Source organism: Cryptomeria japonica, chromosome 1, assembly GCF_030272615.1.
Source record: "Cryptomeria japonica chromosome 1, Sugi_1.0, whole genome shotgun sequence".
Taxonomy (NCBI): domain Eukaryota; kingdom Viridiplantae; phylum Streptophyta; class Pinopsida; order Cupressales; family Cupressaceae; genus Cryptomeria; species Cryptomeria japonica.
In genome coordinates this window covers 599,328,992-599,345,145 of record NC_081405.1, presented here as the reverse complement: position 1 = coordinate 599,345,145, position 16,154 = coordinate 599,328,992, and the positions used below count along the sequence as shown (strand labels likewise).

At 33.0% G+C, this 16,154-nt stretch overlaps 1 protein-coding gene across 1 annotated transcript; it reads right to left on the bottom strand.

Annotated features, from left to right (window-relative positions):
- Nucleotides 1–1,037: 1,037 nt before the first annotated feature.
- LOC131048108 (probable 2' cyclic ADP-D-ribose synthase BdTIR) lies at nt 1,038–1,547 on the bottom strand. Its single transcript, XM_057981964.2, has one exon. It carries the CDS (start codon nt 1,545–1,547, stop codon nt 1,038–1,040), a length of 510 nt encoding a protein of 169 aa, XP_057837947.2.
- Nucleotides 1,548–16,154: the final 14,607 nt, after the last annotated feature.

The window sequence follows — 16,154 nt, the reverse complement described above, 5'->3', positions numbered from 1 at the left end:
TGTTTCTCATCAATTTTAACCATGATCATGTTGTTTATTTCTAATCTATTATGTTTTTAATGAGAAAATAAAAAATATTTAGATTTATGCTTTAATCATTATGAGAAATGCATGCTTTCCATGAATTTCAACCATGTTCACATTGTTTATTTCTAATCCATCATATTTTTAATAAGAAATTTAAAATCTTTAGATTTATACCTTAAATCATCATCACAAAGGTATGCTTGTCATGGATTTTAACCACGATCACATTATTTATTTCTACTCCACCATATTTTTAAAGAGAAATTTAAAATCTTTAGATTATGCTTTCAATAAATAATTTGAATAACCATCAATAAAGAAAATATAATAATAATAATGCTCATCAGTTGAAACAACATTCATACAAGTAAAGTCATCGCTATAGTTAACCTTTAATAATCTATTTATTCTATTTTATTTATCAAACAAATAATATTCAAAAAAATTAAAATCAACATAATAACTACATGACCCTTTCACAATAAAATTATTGGATACTCTTTAAAAAAACATTCATTAAAGTGACCCAAATTATGATATGGCAGCATAGATGGACAGAATTCTTAATTATATAAATTGATCAACAATAAATAGATGTACCAAATTTATAAAAGATATTAATTTGTTATCTCTTAGCTACATCTCCTCCAATCAGCTTACAATCACTTCCGTAGAATATAACAGACTTATACTAATCTTTCAATATACAATACATCTATGAGAGACCAAAATACACCTCACTCTTACAATATACACGACACTCTTACAAATATATTGTTAGGTATTGCTCTTACAAAGCTAAAGCAAACTATTTGAACAGATATACCATGAGATCCTGCCCCTAGAAGCTCTACAAGTCTAAAATCCCCTCTAAATGTATTGGCTAGCTAATATGCTTAGCTACGCATTTTGATATTTTCTCCAGCACCTCACCTTGGTCCCTGAAAGCAGTAAACGTATATATATTAGAAACCAGTCCAATAAAAAAAGACAGAGCTAAGCTACCTATATTACCCTTCATAAATAGAGCCTTCCAAGAGTGAAACCCTGCGCAGAGCTTTTCTCCACTTTTCAAGCGTTCTAATATTGAATTTTCCCGCCTGCTTATGCTTATGGAAAGCTCTGGTGTACATACCATTGTCGTTCTCCATTCGAAGCTGAGAAGGTCGAATCTCCCAAAATACGGGAACAATTGGAGCCCCGGTTTTAAGCATCAAATGGAGCTCATCCAAACACCACTCAGAATCCGCATAGTTCGGCGAAAGGATTGCAACATGAACTGAAGCTTTTCTTATTGCCTGCCTGATTGCCGCGGGTACATATTCCCCTCCTTGTAGAGATTTCTGGTCCAAAAACACTTTGAATCCTTTATTCTGGAGATTATGGTACAAGAGACTAGCTACAGATTGCTTTGTCTCTATTCCCCGGTGATTAATAAAAACGTTATATGCAGCTGTGGGAAGGGGATAGTTGTATGATAGCAGGGGTGAAGAACGATAACTAAATAGAGAATTTGCCATGGAAATGATTGATCTTACTAGTGGCATTTTGCTGATTTCTATAAATGGAGCGGTGTTGTATACAGAAATGAAAACCCTCACATGAAAACAACTCAATGGGAAAGAATTTCGAGATACCCATTGGAAATCGAGGACCGGTGATATAAATAGAAACCCAAAACATTAATTCCAGAAGTTAAGATTTGTGGTGTTCTACAGCACAGCAAAAAAGGAAAAGATTGGACGATGAGTACGCTATGTGTTGTATTTCTTTATTGACTTTGGCATGGATTTTTCTGCAGGTTCAAAGGTGAAATGATACCTATGTACTGACGGGTTGTTGTAGGAAATGAAGTATGCCAGCAGAAATGTGGCAAAGTTCAATCCATTCGATGTATCTAACGTCTAGGAGCTTTGAAGACGGTTATTAGGCTAGCTGGAAACATATTTTAATGCGGATTAGGTTAAAATTTATCTTCTAGAATCTCAGATTACGTTTCAAAAAAGTTGTTTAGGGTACGCGGAGGGTACGCGTTTCGTAAAGAAATGGGCAATTTTGTTGACCCCTAGAACTCATACGCCTAGCATTTGACGGTGTGTCCTTATTTTATTAGGGAAAATCCTTATAGTTAATTTTGCAAAGTCGTAAATCTTAAACATTAGAACTGATTCTGTCAATCTTTTTTGTTGTCTTTGATTTAACTGTGTATGGCTATTGTTCTAACTTAAAGTAATGTCTCAATAACCAAGCAGTTAAAATTGTCAATACTTATGCACATATGTCCCAATGATGGTCCAAAAATGCTAAAAAGTGGGTAGCTAGTATTGGGCTATTGGTACATGTAAAATTTATTAATGAAATTTTAGTTATCATTTTTTGTGTTTCTTTAAATTTGTAATTGGCAGCTGAGTGTACAAGGAGTGAAAGGTTATTCGAACTATAACAACTACTTGTACTCTTCCCCTAACATATAACTTAAAATTAATTTATATAAAATTATTAAATATAATTAGAAAATAAATATTATTGATATATTTTATATAGATCATTTTTAAGATAAATATGCTCTTACAATTGAAAGATAGAAAATGAAAGAGAAATATATTAAGATTATTATTATTATTATATTTTTTATTATATTATTACAATATTCTTAAGATTATTGTTCCCTTAAGAGATTTAAACTCTAATATTTTACAATTTTGAAATATATAAATGAATGTATGATTATTGTTATCTATTTCTTTTAATTATATGAAATACCATTTTATATATAACGATATAGATAGTATTGAAGAGATAACATTTTACTTATTCAAAACTTAACAATTATAAGAGCAATAACTGAAACAATGGTAATAACAACAATAACGAAAATCATAAACGATGCACATAAAAATTTACTTGAAAATCCTTTCAGAATAAAACCACAGCGAAGGACTCTTTGAAACTACTGTCCAAATTTAGTCTCACAAAATATGAAACAATCTTCCATGCTTGTTATGCAATTCATTATTATACAGTCTTACCAAACTAGCAATATTACAGCAATAGAACTCAAACCTTCCAGGCACTCATGAAACAATCAAATTCATACTCCAAATTCAAGGATAACAAACACATTCCTCTGTTCATCTTGTCTATGCCTTAATTCTTACACCACCAAGCACTTGTTGTACGCATAGTCTTTCTCCTCTGTCTTCACGCAGCTGTATTATTTGCTTTGCTTTACAGTTAATCTCCCTTTTTCAACTTACTCAACCACACTATCTTTCCCACACAATCCCTCTTCCATATACAGGTCTGGCTTTTTCCTCACGGACACCCCTTATCTCTCTTCTACATGGCTGCTCCGGCTCTTTTCTTTTTATTAACCTATATTGCAGTAATAATCTTCCACTTAAGCTGGCCTTTTTGTTTCGATTTCATCTTCCTTTTACACTGCCATCCTTCACTTCATTTCCTACCGATAGCTAAAAATGACTTGCATTTTAATTCCTTCAATGCAGTCTTGAAACAGAAGCTGAATGGTTTTTCAAATCGATAGGAAAAAGAAAACAAATGGACTTGTATTTTATATAATCTCTTTCTCCTCCAGCATAACTATCCAAATTTCCTCCAATTATCCAATTGTCAGATGCATTGAGTTCAACACATTATAACATGGCATAACACGCACTCTGGAAACAGATGCATTTATCCTGAAAACATCAGGAAGCTCAAGAAGATATTTGTAGACGATCAGGTATCTTTGTATTTAAAGTGTTTCCATGTGAAGGAACAACTCTTCCTTACTCAAAGTATCAATTCCTGAAGGAAAATAACGGTAACAATCTTGTTGGCTGCAAAGCTCACGGAGATGCCAAATAAAAACCAAAACAAATTAAAAACAAAGAAAACAAGTCAGAGGTTTTTTTTGGTGGTTTAGATTGTCGACTTGCATGGGTGCTCTTGTACCAGTTTGTACCAGTTTGTAGGCACTAACATATTAGAGACACTAATCCACAATTACAATTTTATAACATTAACTTGCTAGAAAGACCAATCCTCATAACTTAACACCAACTTAGCCAAAGATATCAATCTATTTTTATAAAAGGAACCAACCTCTTCTTCACAAATTTTCTTATATTTATGCTACAAATATTTCTTCTCCACCCAATTTAATTCTTCTTTGTCCTGATTTGCTACAGATGTTGGAAAATTCAACACATTTTAGTTAGTCACTCACATAGACTGATTATCTTATAGAAGTGTCCAAAAGCCTAATGGTAGGTATATATGTATATGTATAAGTATATCAGAAGCCAATATTAAAGTTAATCATGTATTTGTATATAAAACATAATCAGCTCTAAGAAGGATTTTAAACCAGGTTAAGATAGATTTAAAAAATGTTTCAAATAATGGGATTACTAGTGCAACAGAAATTCTATTCTTGAACATTCTAAGTCAACATATACCCTGATTTATAAATGCACATAAAGCTGGAAAAACGTGAGCTTCTTATAATACCACTGTGAGAAATAGATGTACTTCCAGCCAGCAAGGAAGCGTAAAGGAAACGACACTCAGAATAAGCCAGGAGAGAAATCCACACAGCGAAAGAACTTCTAGAATAATTAAGAAAACTAAACTAGGACAGAAATATCATCCATTTTCTCTTCTCAGAAGTAGAGAAAATGTAGGATTGTGGAGATACAGCTATCAGAAAATATTAATAAACCTGTATATAAAAGAGAGAACCAAGAATACAATCGTCAACCAAAAATGAGAGGTGGAAGATGCTACATGTTATTAAAAAATGGATGCGGTACAAGTTAATTATTAACCTCTGCAATCTTTGCATGCAAACACCCATCTTTTTTCTTAATCTTTAAAAAAAATTAAATATTGTCTTGGTAACTGAAGATGTGATTGTTGAGCTGGAGCTGAGAACGCACAGTCAGCTTTAATTTTCAGTTTTTTCTGGTTTTTTTTGCTTTAACAAAATCAGTTGTTCTTAAAACTGCTATGATAGCCTTAGGCTTTGTTTTATTAGTTTTAAAACAGTTTTTTAATATTATTTTATTGTTTTATTATGATTGGTGGTGTTGATGATCAGCACTCTATATAAATCAGTGCTATGTAATTGTAATTTGAAGTTTATTCAAGTTTTCAATATTAATATAAAATAGTTTTGTTTTCTGTGTGTTTTCTTAATTGTACAATCTTTTATTTGGTATGGGATTAGGTTGTAGAATTTTTCATTGTGTAGGTTGAAAGTTAGAGCAACAGTTATCTCCAAATGGCTAATGGAAAAGATTTAGCATTTCAGCCACCATTCTTTACTAGAGAAAACTATGATTATTGGAGTATCAAGATGAAGACCCTACTTTTATCCCAAGATCTCTGGGAACTAGTGGAAACCTGTTGATCAAAATACATTAAATACATGGACACCACAACAGAAAAATCAGCTGAAAGAAGATAGAAAGAAGAAACTCTTTTCACCATTCAATCTGCCTTGGATGTATCAATCTTTCCTCGAATTGCCAATATGACAAAATCAAAGGATGCATGGGAGGCTCTACAAACCACATACCAAAGTACATGTAACATCAAATTTGTAAGACTTTAAACTTTTTGAAGAGAATTTGAAAATTTGAGGATGAAGGAATCTGAGTCCATTGATGAATTTATTACTAGGACTCAAGGTATTGTGAATCAACTTAGCACTCAAGGTGAAACTATATTAGACTAGAAAATTAATTAGTTCTTTGCAGTCTCATGATGATCGCATGCAGTAAAATTCCAAATCTCCTTTTCAAATGTATTGAAAAATATATATTTATATAAAATAGTAAAAACTATATCTATGCAGTAATGCTTCAAGTTATCAATATACATAAAAAAATTGAAGAAAAAAGGTAAAATTAACTAAATAAAATGTGGCGGCTTGGGTAACTTCAATTTCAGCATTTTATCAACAACTAAATTATAATGTTTAATTTATAAAAAAATACATTCAAATAATTTTTGAATTTTTTGTTAAAATTACAAATATAAAATAGACAAAAGAATACAAATTTTATTAGTTTACATAATTTCAAAATTCAAAACATATATTTCACTTTCTATTGATTTAATTTCAAAATTTGAATCAGTATTGACCATTTCTCCTTGAAAGTGTGACACAAATTTGTACTTTTACCCTCTAGTAATAATAGAGGAAGAGATAGAGGAAGAGGAAGATTAAATAGCAAAGGAAGAGGATGAAATTCTATTCATAGAAGGAGTATACAGTGCAGATATTGTGAAAGATATGGGCACTATAAATCTGAGTGTAGGAAGACAAAATTTGACTTGAATAAGTCAAGAGCTAGATATGTAGAAGAGTCTTTTGACACAAAGAATTCTACATTCTTTACATGCAATTTGTCAAAAGAACCCCAAGAGGATGTCTGGTTTTTGAACAATGGCTACTCAAATCACATGACAGGTAAATCTGATTTCTTTGTCAAATTAGATGATTCAGTGAGGAGTAAAGTTAAATTTAGAGATGATAAAGAGGTTAATGTAAGTGAAAAAGGTACCCTTGTAGTCAAGACTAAGCAAGGAGATACTACATATATACATAATAATTTATTTGTACCAGAGTTACATCATAGTCTTTTGAGAATAGGACAACTTTTAGAAAAGAACTATAAAGTTGTATTTGAAGATAGCTTCTGCAAAATCTTTGAACAATCTAATAATGATCATCTTCTAGCAAAGACTTATATGACAAAGAATAGATTGTTTCCTCTAAAATTGATTTCTAGTAAGTTGCATGCTCTCAAATCAACCATAGATGATTCATGGTTATGGAATCAATGATATGGTCATTTGAATTTTCAAGGTCTCACTTTATTGAATAAGAAGAATATGGTGAGAGGTCTTCATCCAATCAAGGAAAAAGAAGAAGTTTGTTCAGGGTGTGCACTTGGCAAGCATCATCAAGATAGTTTTCCAATAGGTAAATCTTGGAGAGCCAAATGTGCATGCTGACATCTGTGATGACATGCAAGAGAAATCATTGGGTAAGAACCATTATTTTTTGACCTTCATTGATGATTACTCTCACCACACTTGGGTTTATTTTTTGAAGAAAAATTTAGAAGCCTTTGCATACTTCAAAAATTTTAAAGCAATGGCTGAAAAACAGAGCATGCATCCTATAAAGACACTCAAAACAAATAGAGGAGAGTTTACTTTTAATGAGTTTGCTGATTTTTATCTTAAGAATGACATATAGAGACAACTTACTGCCACATATACACCTTAGCAGAATGGTATTGCTGAAAGAAAGAACTATACCATTATAAAAATGGCACGAAGAATGTTGCAGACAAAGAATCTTCTAAATAGTTTTTGGGGAGAAGCAATTGACACTATAGTATATATTCTCAACCGAAGTCACATGAAAGCAATTAAAAATCTCACTTCAAAGGAAGCCTAGAGTGGTCACAAGACTTTAGTGACTCATCTTCGAGTCTTTGGAAGCTTGACATATTTGCATATTCTAGATCAAAATTGGAAGAAGTTGGATGCCAAATCCCAACTTTGTATCGTTGTGGGCTACTCTACTGCAACTAAAGGATATAGATTCTATAATCTTGAGACAAAGCAATGGATAGTTATTCGGGATGTACTTTTTGATGAAGAGGGAGTATGGCAATGGAAAGATGATGTGCGAAAAAATCTATCAATAATTATAAATGTGGAAGATAATAGTGTTCCTTCTCTCTCCACAAACTCAAGAGGAAGTTCATGCTCTAGTTCCAATTCTCCAATCTCACCTAGTTCTCCAAGAAGAACAAACTCAGGTGAAGATTCACCTCCACGATCTATTCCAAGAAAGGTACAAAGTTTGGTTGATATTTATTAGAGGAGTGTCAATATAAATCAAGTTGTTAATTTTCCTTTGCTTAGTACAATTAAAGTTGAACCCTTTGTGTATAAAGAAGCAATGAAAGAACCAGTATGGGTTAATGCTATGAATGATGAGATGAATTCCATTCATAAGAATAATACTTGGGAATTAGTTCCACTTCCCAAAGATAAGCAGGTGATTGGTGTGAAATGGATTTACAAAGTAAAATATCATACAGATGGTTCAATGGAATGCCATAAGGCAAGAATAGTTGCCAAGGGGTTTGCACAAACTCTTGGAGTTGATTACACATAAAAAATTTCTCCTGTGGCTCGACTTGATACACTCAAGATTATATTGACTACTGTTGTCCAATATAATTGGCCAATATTTTAAATGGATGTGAAATTAGCATTCCTTAATGGTTACATAGATGAGGAAGCTTATGTGGAACAGTGTATGGGTTATGAAGTTCCAAAAAAAGAACACTTAGTCTACAAGTTGAAGAAATCCTTTTATGGGTTCAAGCAAGCTCCTCATGCCTAGTATGCTAGAATTGAAATTTATTTCATAAAGAAAGGATTCAATAGAATCCACTTAGAGCCCACCTTGTATGTCCAATTTATTGATAATGATATTCTCAAAGTTTTCCTATACATTGATTATTTGATTTATATAGGTAATAGAAAATCTCTCATGGAAACGTTCCAAGCATAAATGAAATAAGAGTTTCAAATGTCAAATTTGGGACTCATGCACTATTTTTTTGGTGTGGAATTACAACAAACATCAAAAGGTATATTTATTTCTCAAACCAAGTATGTTGCTGATTTATTGAAAAAATTTAACATGGTGGCATGCAAAGAACTTGCAACTCCCATAGCCCTTGGTGAAAAACTAACCAAGGAACATGCTAGTCCCAAGGTTGATGCTACTAAGTATAGGAGCTTGGTTGGTAGCCTCATGTACCTCACAACCATGAGGCCTAATATTATGTATATTGTGAGCCTCATCTCTCTGTTAATGCAAGATCCACATGAGTCACATTGACGGGCTACGAAAAGAATTTTGAGGTATGTGAGTGGTACATAGAATTTTGGCATTCGGTATTCTCCCACTGACAAGTTTCAACTAGTTGGTTACATGGATTCAGATTGGGCCAGTTCAGTGGATGGTAGAAAATCTATATTTGGATTTTTTTTTTCATTTGGATCTAGAGTTGTATATTGGAGTGGTAAGAAACAAAGAATAGTGGCTCTTTCTTTAGAAGAAGCAGAATACATGGTAGCTTCATCTACTAGTTCTCAAGCAATATGGATACAAAGGATATTGATAGATCTACATTTGGTTCTAGAGCATCCAATCACCATCTATTGCGCTAACAATAGCACTATTGCCATTACAAATGTTGGGTATGTGGAGTCTCAACCTTGCATTTACATGAGATTACTATTTATAGTAAGTTTTCATTTGAGAACAAAATGGTCAGAAGTTGTCCCCAAAGCTTGTGGTTGGCTAGAAAAACATTCTGGTAAAGTTACATCACAAGATCACAGATATTTTTGAGGATATTAATTTTTTTGTTTTGGAGGGGTCCAATGAAAGGTTTAGATTTGATTTTGAGGAAATTAGAGGGGCCTATATACCTTGAAAAGATGGTGTAAATGGCATATCCATTTACAAGGAAATAAATAACTTCGTGAGCTTTCCAATGCTTCAAATAGTTCGTTAATCAGACACACGATTCTTAAGTTATGGCCTTTGGAAGTTTGTACTCTTGAAATAGGAAATATTAAATACATCGGACACATAAATGAGCTATAAAAGGGAGGGGCACATGTTGATGTGTGTTGTAACATGTCATAGGGAATCTTGAAGGGAGATAAGGTCAGCTACACCTTATTGGGTGATTTTAGCCCATGGTTTTGTAATACTGTTTGATGGTTTCTTGTATTGCATCTCCTATATATGAGGTGCGTGAGATAGAGGTTGTATGTAAAAGTCTTATGTCTATTGAGTTACCTCTGAATCTCTGATTAGTGGTACTCCTATGAAGAGCTTACTCTACAATTATATATTGTAATCTATTTTGATCGCTAAATAATAGATTGGGTAGCTTTTCGAGTGTGTGTTTTTTCTCTCGAAAGGGTTTTCCCCACATAAATCACTATGTTATTGTTTGAATGTTATTATATCTATTTCTATTTTCTGTAATTATTGTGATGATCTGTAAAATTTTTTGAATTACCCTCCTCTCAAGGGTAGTGTAGGAAGTTGTTCTGATACTTAACTTCCTTACAAGTGGTATCAAATCTTGATCACCTTAGGTTTCAGTTGTGGGTTGTTGTGTTTTTTGAACTAATCCAGATTTGAGTATGAGCTTTTGTAGAAGTACATTTTAATCTTGTTGTAGAAATTTTCAGATGGCAAGTTCATCAGGGAAAATAGAGGTGGAGAAATTTAATGGAAGAAATTTTGAGATGCGAAAGTTGAAGAGGGAAGATATGCTAATAGATCAAGATCTATGGGATATTGTTGATATGAATATCCAAAGACCCTTAGATCCTACTACAACGGCTTAGTATGATTTTATGGACCAAAAAAACAAGAGTCTGATCATATTGTTCTTGATAGGCTCTGTTATGATCAATGTCCATGAACAAAACACTGCATAGAAACTATGGGATAGGCTTGGTGAAGTGTATCAAGATAAATATTTATTAAATAAGATTTTCTTGAGGAATAAATTGTATTCCTTTAAGACAAAAGAGGGTGGATGAGTTGCAGACTACCTGGAAGCATTCAATATGTTGGTGGCTCAATTAGTATATGTTGGTGTTAGGATGAATGAAGAGGATAAATTTCATATCTTTCTTTGTTATTTCCCTAATTCGTGAGATTCTCTTGTTATGACTATCAATAGTACTGTTATTATGAAGTCTGAAGATGTGGTGGGTGCCCTACTTAGTGAAGAGATGTGAAGGAACGTATCCCAAAGTTTTAAGGAAGCCTTAAATGTTCATGGAATACTTAAGGAGAAAGGCAAGAATAATGAGAAGCATGATAAGTCCAAATCGAAAGGGAGATCGAAATCTCCTAGAAAGTCCAAAGTCATTTGCTGGAATTGCAGTAAACTAGGTCATATCCATAAAGACTACAAAGAAGAAAAGAAGAAGAGAAAGAAGAAGATTAATTCTAATTTTGAGTCTGAGAAGGAAAATGGTGATGCATTCATTGTGGTTTTGGTGACTCGTGCAAGTCATGATGCCTGGTTAATTGACTCAGGTGCATCTTTTCATATGACTACCAATAGAGATTGGTTTTTAGAATATGATGAATTTAATGGAGGTAAGGTGTACTTGGCTGATGATTCACATTTAGACATTGTTGGTCGAGGTAAAGTTAAAACCATTTTTTTTTTATGGTAGAATAAAAAGGATTAATGGTGTCCTGCATATCCCTACTTTAAAATGAAATCTGTTATCTATTAGAAAACTAATAGATGTAGGTGTGCAAGTAGTCTTTATTGAAGTAGGATGTAAGATGATTAAGGGTGCTATGGTAATTTTTAGAGGTGTCAGGTTCGACACTTTGTATAAGCTAGAGACATATATTGTTGAGTGTAATAGCACTTCTGTAAAGAGTAAATCTATGGAAGATTTGATGGTTTCACCTTCAGCAAATGGAAATGGCTTTTGAGTACCTAAGGCTTCTCTTTCTTCTGAAGCAAAGTTACCTATAGAAAAGACTATGTTATGGCATGAGAGGCTTGGCCACATTGGAGAAAAGGGTCTAAGGACCTTGAAAAATAAAACCCTTGTTGAAGGTTTGAATGATTGTAATCTTAACTTTGATTTCTGTGAGCACTATATTTATGAAAAATAAAACCAAATTCAATTTTACTCGAGTTCTCATTAAACTTGTGGTGTTTTGGATCTTATTCATTCTGGTGTGTTTGGTCATGTAGATGTTCCTTTGATTGGGAAAACCACATATTATGTTTCATTTATTGATGATTTTAATAGAAAGAAATTAGTATGTTTTCTAAAGAGTAAATCTAAAGTTTTCAGCCGATTTAAAGAATTTAAAGAAATGGTTGAATTGTAGACTGGAAAGAAAATTAAAATTTTGAGGACTCATAATGGCGGTGCTTTTTGCTCTAATTATTATGATAGATTCTACAAACACTATGACATTAATAGAAAAAAGACAACTCCATATTATCCATAACAAAATGGAGTTGTAGAAAGATTGAATAGGACACTGATGGAGAAGGCTAGGAGTATGTTGAGTGGTGCTGGTTTAGAACAATTTTTTTAGCCTGAAGATATTACCACTACTTACTACTTGACTCACAGGTCTCTTACATCAGCCCTTGTTGATAAAACGCCTATGGAAGCATGGTCGGCTCACAAGCCTTCATTGAGACATCTTAAAGTTTTTGGTTGCGAGGCATATGCACATGTGCCAAAGGAGAAGCAGACAAATTTGGAGAACAAGGTTGTGAAATGTATCTTCATTGGGTATAGTCATGGAATGAAAGGATACAAGCTTTGGGGTCCTGTTGCACAAAAGGTAATTCATAGTAGAATTATTTTTTTAGAGAAATTAAGTCTCCTTTTATTAAATTGCTGCTAGAATAAACTAAAAAGGAAGATGTAATTCATTTTTCTTTTACACCTAAAAGAGTTGAATTGAGACCCCTAGATAGCCAAGAAGTTGACTAGAGCTCATCTTTCTCTGAATCTTTAGAAGAGGAGGAAGAACCTCCAACTCAACTTGTTTGAATGTATACAAGAAATATACAACCACCTAATGATTGGAGATTTATTTTTTCTTTGAATACTAATGTGGATGAAATAAAATCTATAGAAGAGGCATTAGGTATGAATGATGTAGAATCCTATAAGATTGATATAGAAGAAGAAATGGTAGCTTTGAAAAAGATTAATACATGGGATCTTGTATCATTGCCTAAAGGACTAAATCCTATTGGTTGCAAATGGGTGTTCAAGAAAAAGATTGGTTTAGATAGAAGCATTGAGAAGTATAAAGCAAGGTTGGTTACAAAAGGCTACTCTCAGGTTGAGGGTGTTGATTATGGTGAGATATTTTCTCATATTGCCAAAATGACATTCATTAGATTTTTGCTTTCTATTGTTGATTCTTATGATTTAGAGGTTGAGCAAATGGATGTGAAAACTACTTTCCTTCATGGTGATTTGGAGGAGGATATTTATATGACACAGCTAGCGAACTATGTGGTGAAAGGTAAAAGTAATTTGGTCTATAAATTAAAGAAATCCTTGTAGGGCCTCAAACAGAGTCCTAGGAGGTGGTACCAAAAATTTGATACATATATATTGAGTTTAATATTTGAGCGTTCTAAATTAGATCATTGTGTTTATTATAAAATTGATGGTGATAATTTCTTGTACATTGCATTGTATGTTAATGATATGTTATTCATTGGTAAAGAGAAAGGTATGATTTTAGAACTAATGTCTTAGCTTGCTAATAAATTTAAAATGAAAGATCTTGGTGTAGAAAAACATATTCTTGGGATGGAATTTAGATGTGATCAAGTGAACAGAAATCTATAGCTAGGATAGAGTAAGTATTTGAATTCAGTGTTACAAAGGTTTAACATGCAAGATTATAGACCATTGTGTGTTCCTTTTATAGTTGGAATGAAATTATCTATTGTAGATTGTCGTACATCTCCATCAGAAATGGAAGACATGAGCAGAGTGCCTTACCAAAGTGTAGTTGGAAGTTTGATGTATGCTATGGTGTATAGTAGAACACACATTGCCCAAGTAGTGGGAGTTTTGTCCAGATATATGTCTAATCCTGGTAGAGTTCATTGGGATGCAGTCAAAAGAGTTCAAATATTTGAAAGGTACCTCAGAGTATTTTTTGTGTTATCATTGTAATTCAGTTGGAGACATGATTTCCCTTTATATTCATGGTTATGTGGATTTGGACTGGGCAGGGGATATTGATAGCAGAAGATCAGCAAACACTTATGTGTTTACTGTATTCGGTGGTGCAATTAATTGTATGAGTAAGCAACAGGCTGTGGTTGCTTTGTCTATTATTGAAAAAAATTATATGGTAGCTACTCATGCTTTTAAAGAGGCCATTTGGCTTAAGAGACTATGTTGAGACATTGGAATTAAACAAGGAGCTGTGACAGTTTATTGAGACAGTCAGAGTGCGATCTGCCTAGATAAGAACCCAACATTTCATACCTGGATCAAGAACATTGATGGTCATTATCATTTTGTCAGAGATATGATCAAAGATGGCAGGGTGAAATTGGTTAAGGTGGAAACTTTGATGAATGTTGCAGATTATTTAACTAAGGTTGTGTGCACAGAGAAGTTCAAATGGTGTTTGGACTTTATGGGCCTCATGGCCCCTAACAATTAATTTATTGTGTTGGTACTCCCTTTTCTCTTGCAAGCAGTTTGACAACAGGGAGATTTGTTAGGAAAATGGTGTCCCATCCTTGCATTTACATGGTTACTATTTATAGTAAGTTCTCATTTGAGCATGAAATGGTGTGAAATTCTCCCCAAAGCTTTTGGTTGGCTAGATAAACATTCCAGTAAAGTTACATCGCAAGATCACAGCTATTTTTGAAGATATTAATTTTTTTTATTTTGGAAGGTCCAGTGAAAGGTTTAAATTTTATTATGAGGACTTTCAAGGCCCCAAAATGCCTTGAAAAGTGAGTGTAAATGGTGTAGTGGTTTATGAGGTGATAGGGCACTTCACGAGCTTTCTGGTGCTTCAAATAGTTTGTCAATTGGACACAAGGTTCTCATGTTATGGCCTCTGGAAGTTTGTATTCTTGAAATAGGAAATATAAAATACATCGGACATATAAATGAGTTGTAAAAGGGAGGAACAAGAGTTGATGTGTGTTGTAACACATCATAGGGCATCTAGAAGGGAGATAAGGTTGGCTACATCTTATTGGGTGGTTTCAACCTATGGTTTTGTAATATTGTTTGATGGTTTCTTGTATTTTATCTCCTATATGTGAGGTGCGTGAGATACAGGTTGTGTGTAAGAGTCCTTTGTCTATTGAGTTACCTCTAAATCTTTTATTAGTGGTACTTCTGCAAAGAGCTTTCTTTGCAAGTATATTGTAATTTGTTTTTATTGTTGAATAATATATTGGGAAGCTTTTGGACTGTGGGGTTTTTCTCCCGAAAGGGTTTTCCCCACGTAAATCACTGTGTTATGTTTTCAATGTTATTATATCTATTTCTATTTTCTGTAACTATTGTGACGATCTGTAGAATTTTTTACATTACCCTCCTCTCAAGGTAAATGTAGGAGTTGTTTTGTTACTTAATTTCCTTACAAAAAAAAATCTTGTTTTTCATGCGAGAACGAAGCACATAGAGATCCACCATCATTACATTCATGACTTAGTTCAAGATGGACAAGTGGAGTTGCAGTTTTGTTCTTCATCTGAATAAGTTGATGATATCTTCACCAAAACTCTTCCAATATCGTATTTTGTTACTTTCAAAAATATATTAGGTCTCAACTTCATTTATCATTCAGGGGGAGATTGAAGATACGATTGTTAAGATCGTGTTGAGAACGAAGATATGATTGTTAAGATCGTGTTGAGAACGCATCGTCAGGTTTATCTTTTTTGTTTTTTGTTAGTTTTTTGCTTTAACAGAATCGATAGTTCTTAAAACTACTATGATAGCCTTATACTTTGTTTTTTAGTTTTAAAATAGATTTTTAAGTATTATTTAATTGTTTTTATAATGACCGGTGGTGTTGGTGATCAAGACTATATAAATCAGTGCTATGTAATTGTAATTTGAAGTTTATTCAAGTTTTCAATATTAATATAAAATAATTTGCAATCTTCTTCTTCTTAGTTTTATTTTCTGTGTATTTTCTTTAATTTATAATCTTTCAGTAACAATATTAGCAGACCGATCGTAGGTTTGAGAAAATCTCAATTTTAATCTATCCTTCAGCCACACACAGATTGTCCAGCGATAGAATAAAAGAAGACTAAAAAGAATGTCATATATTTAAATCTAACTGATCCATTAACTGTAGCACAACAATAATTAAAACTTCGCTGATAGACGTATGCAAAATATGGAAGCATAGACAAGGCACACAATTGTTTAACAGCATAGAGGAGGCACGATTTGAATTGGTGCACGTTCAAACTTAATCAACAAGA

Coding starts and splice junctions, on each gene's coding strand:
- LOC131048108 (XM_057981964.2), bottom strand. CDS start 1,547: ATGGCAAATTCTCTATTTAGTTATCGTTCTTCACCCCTGCTATCATAC.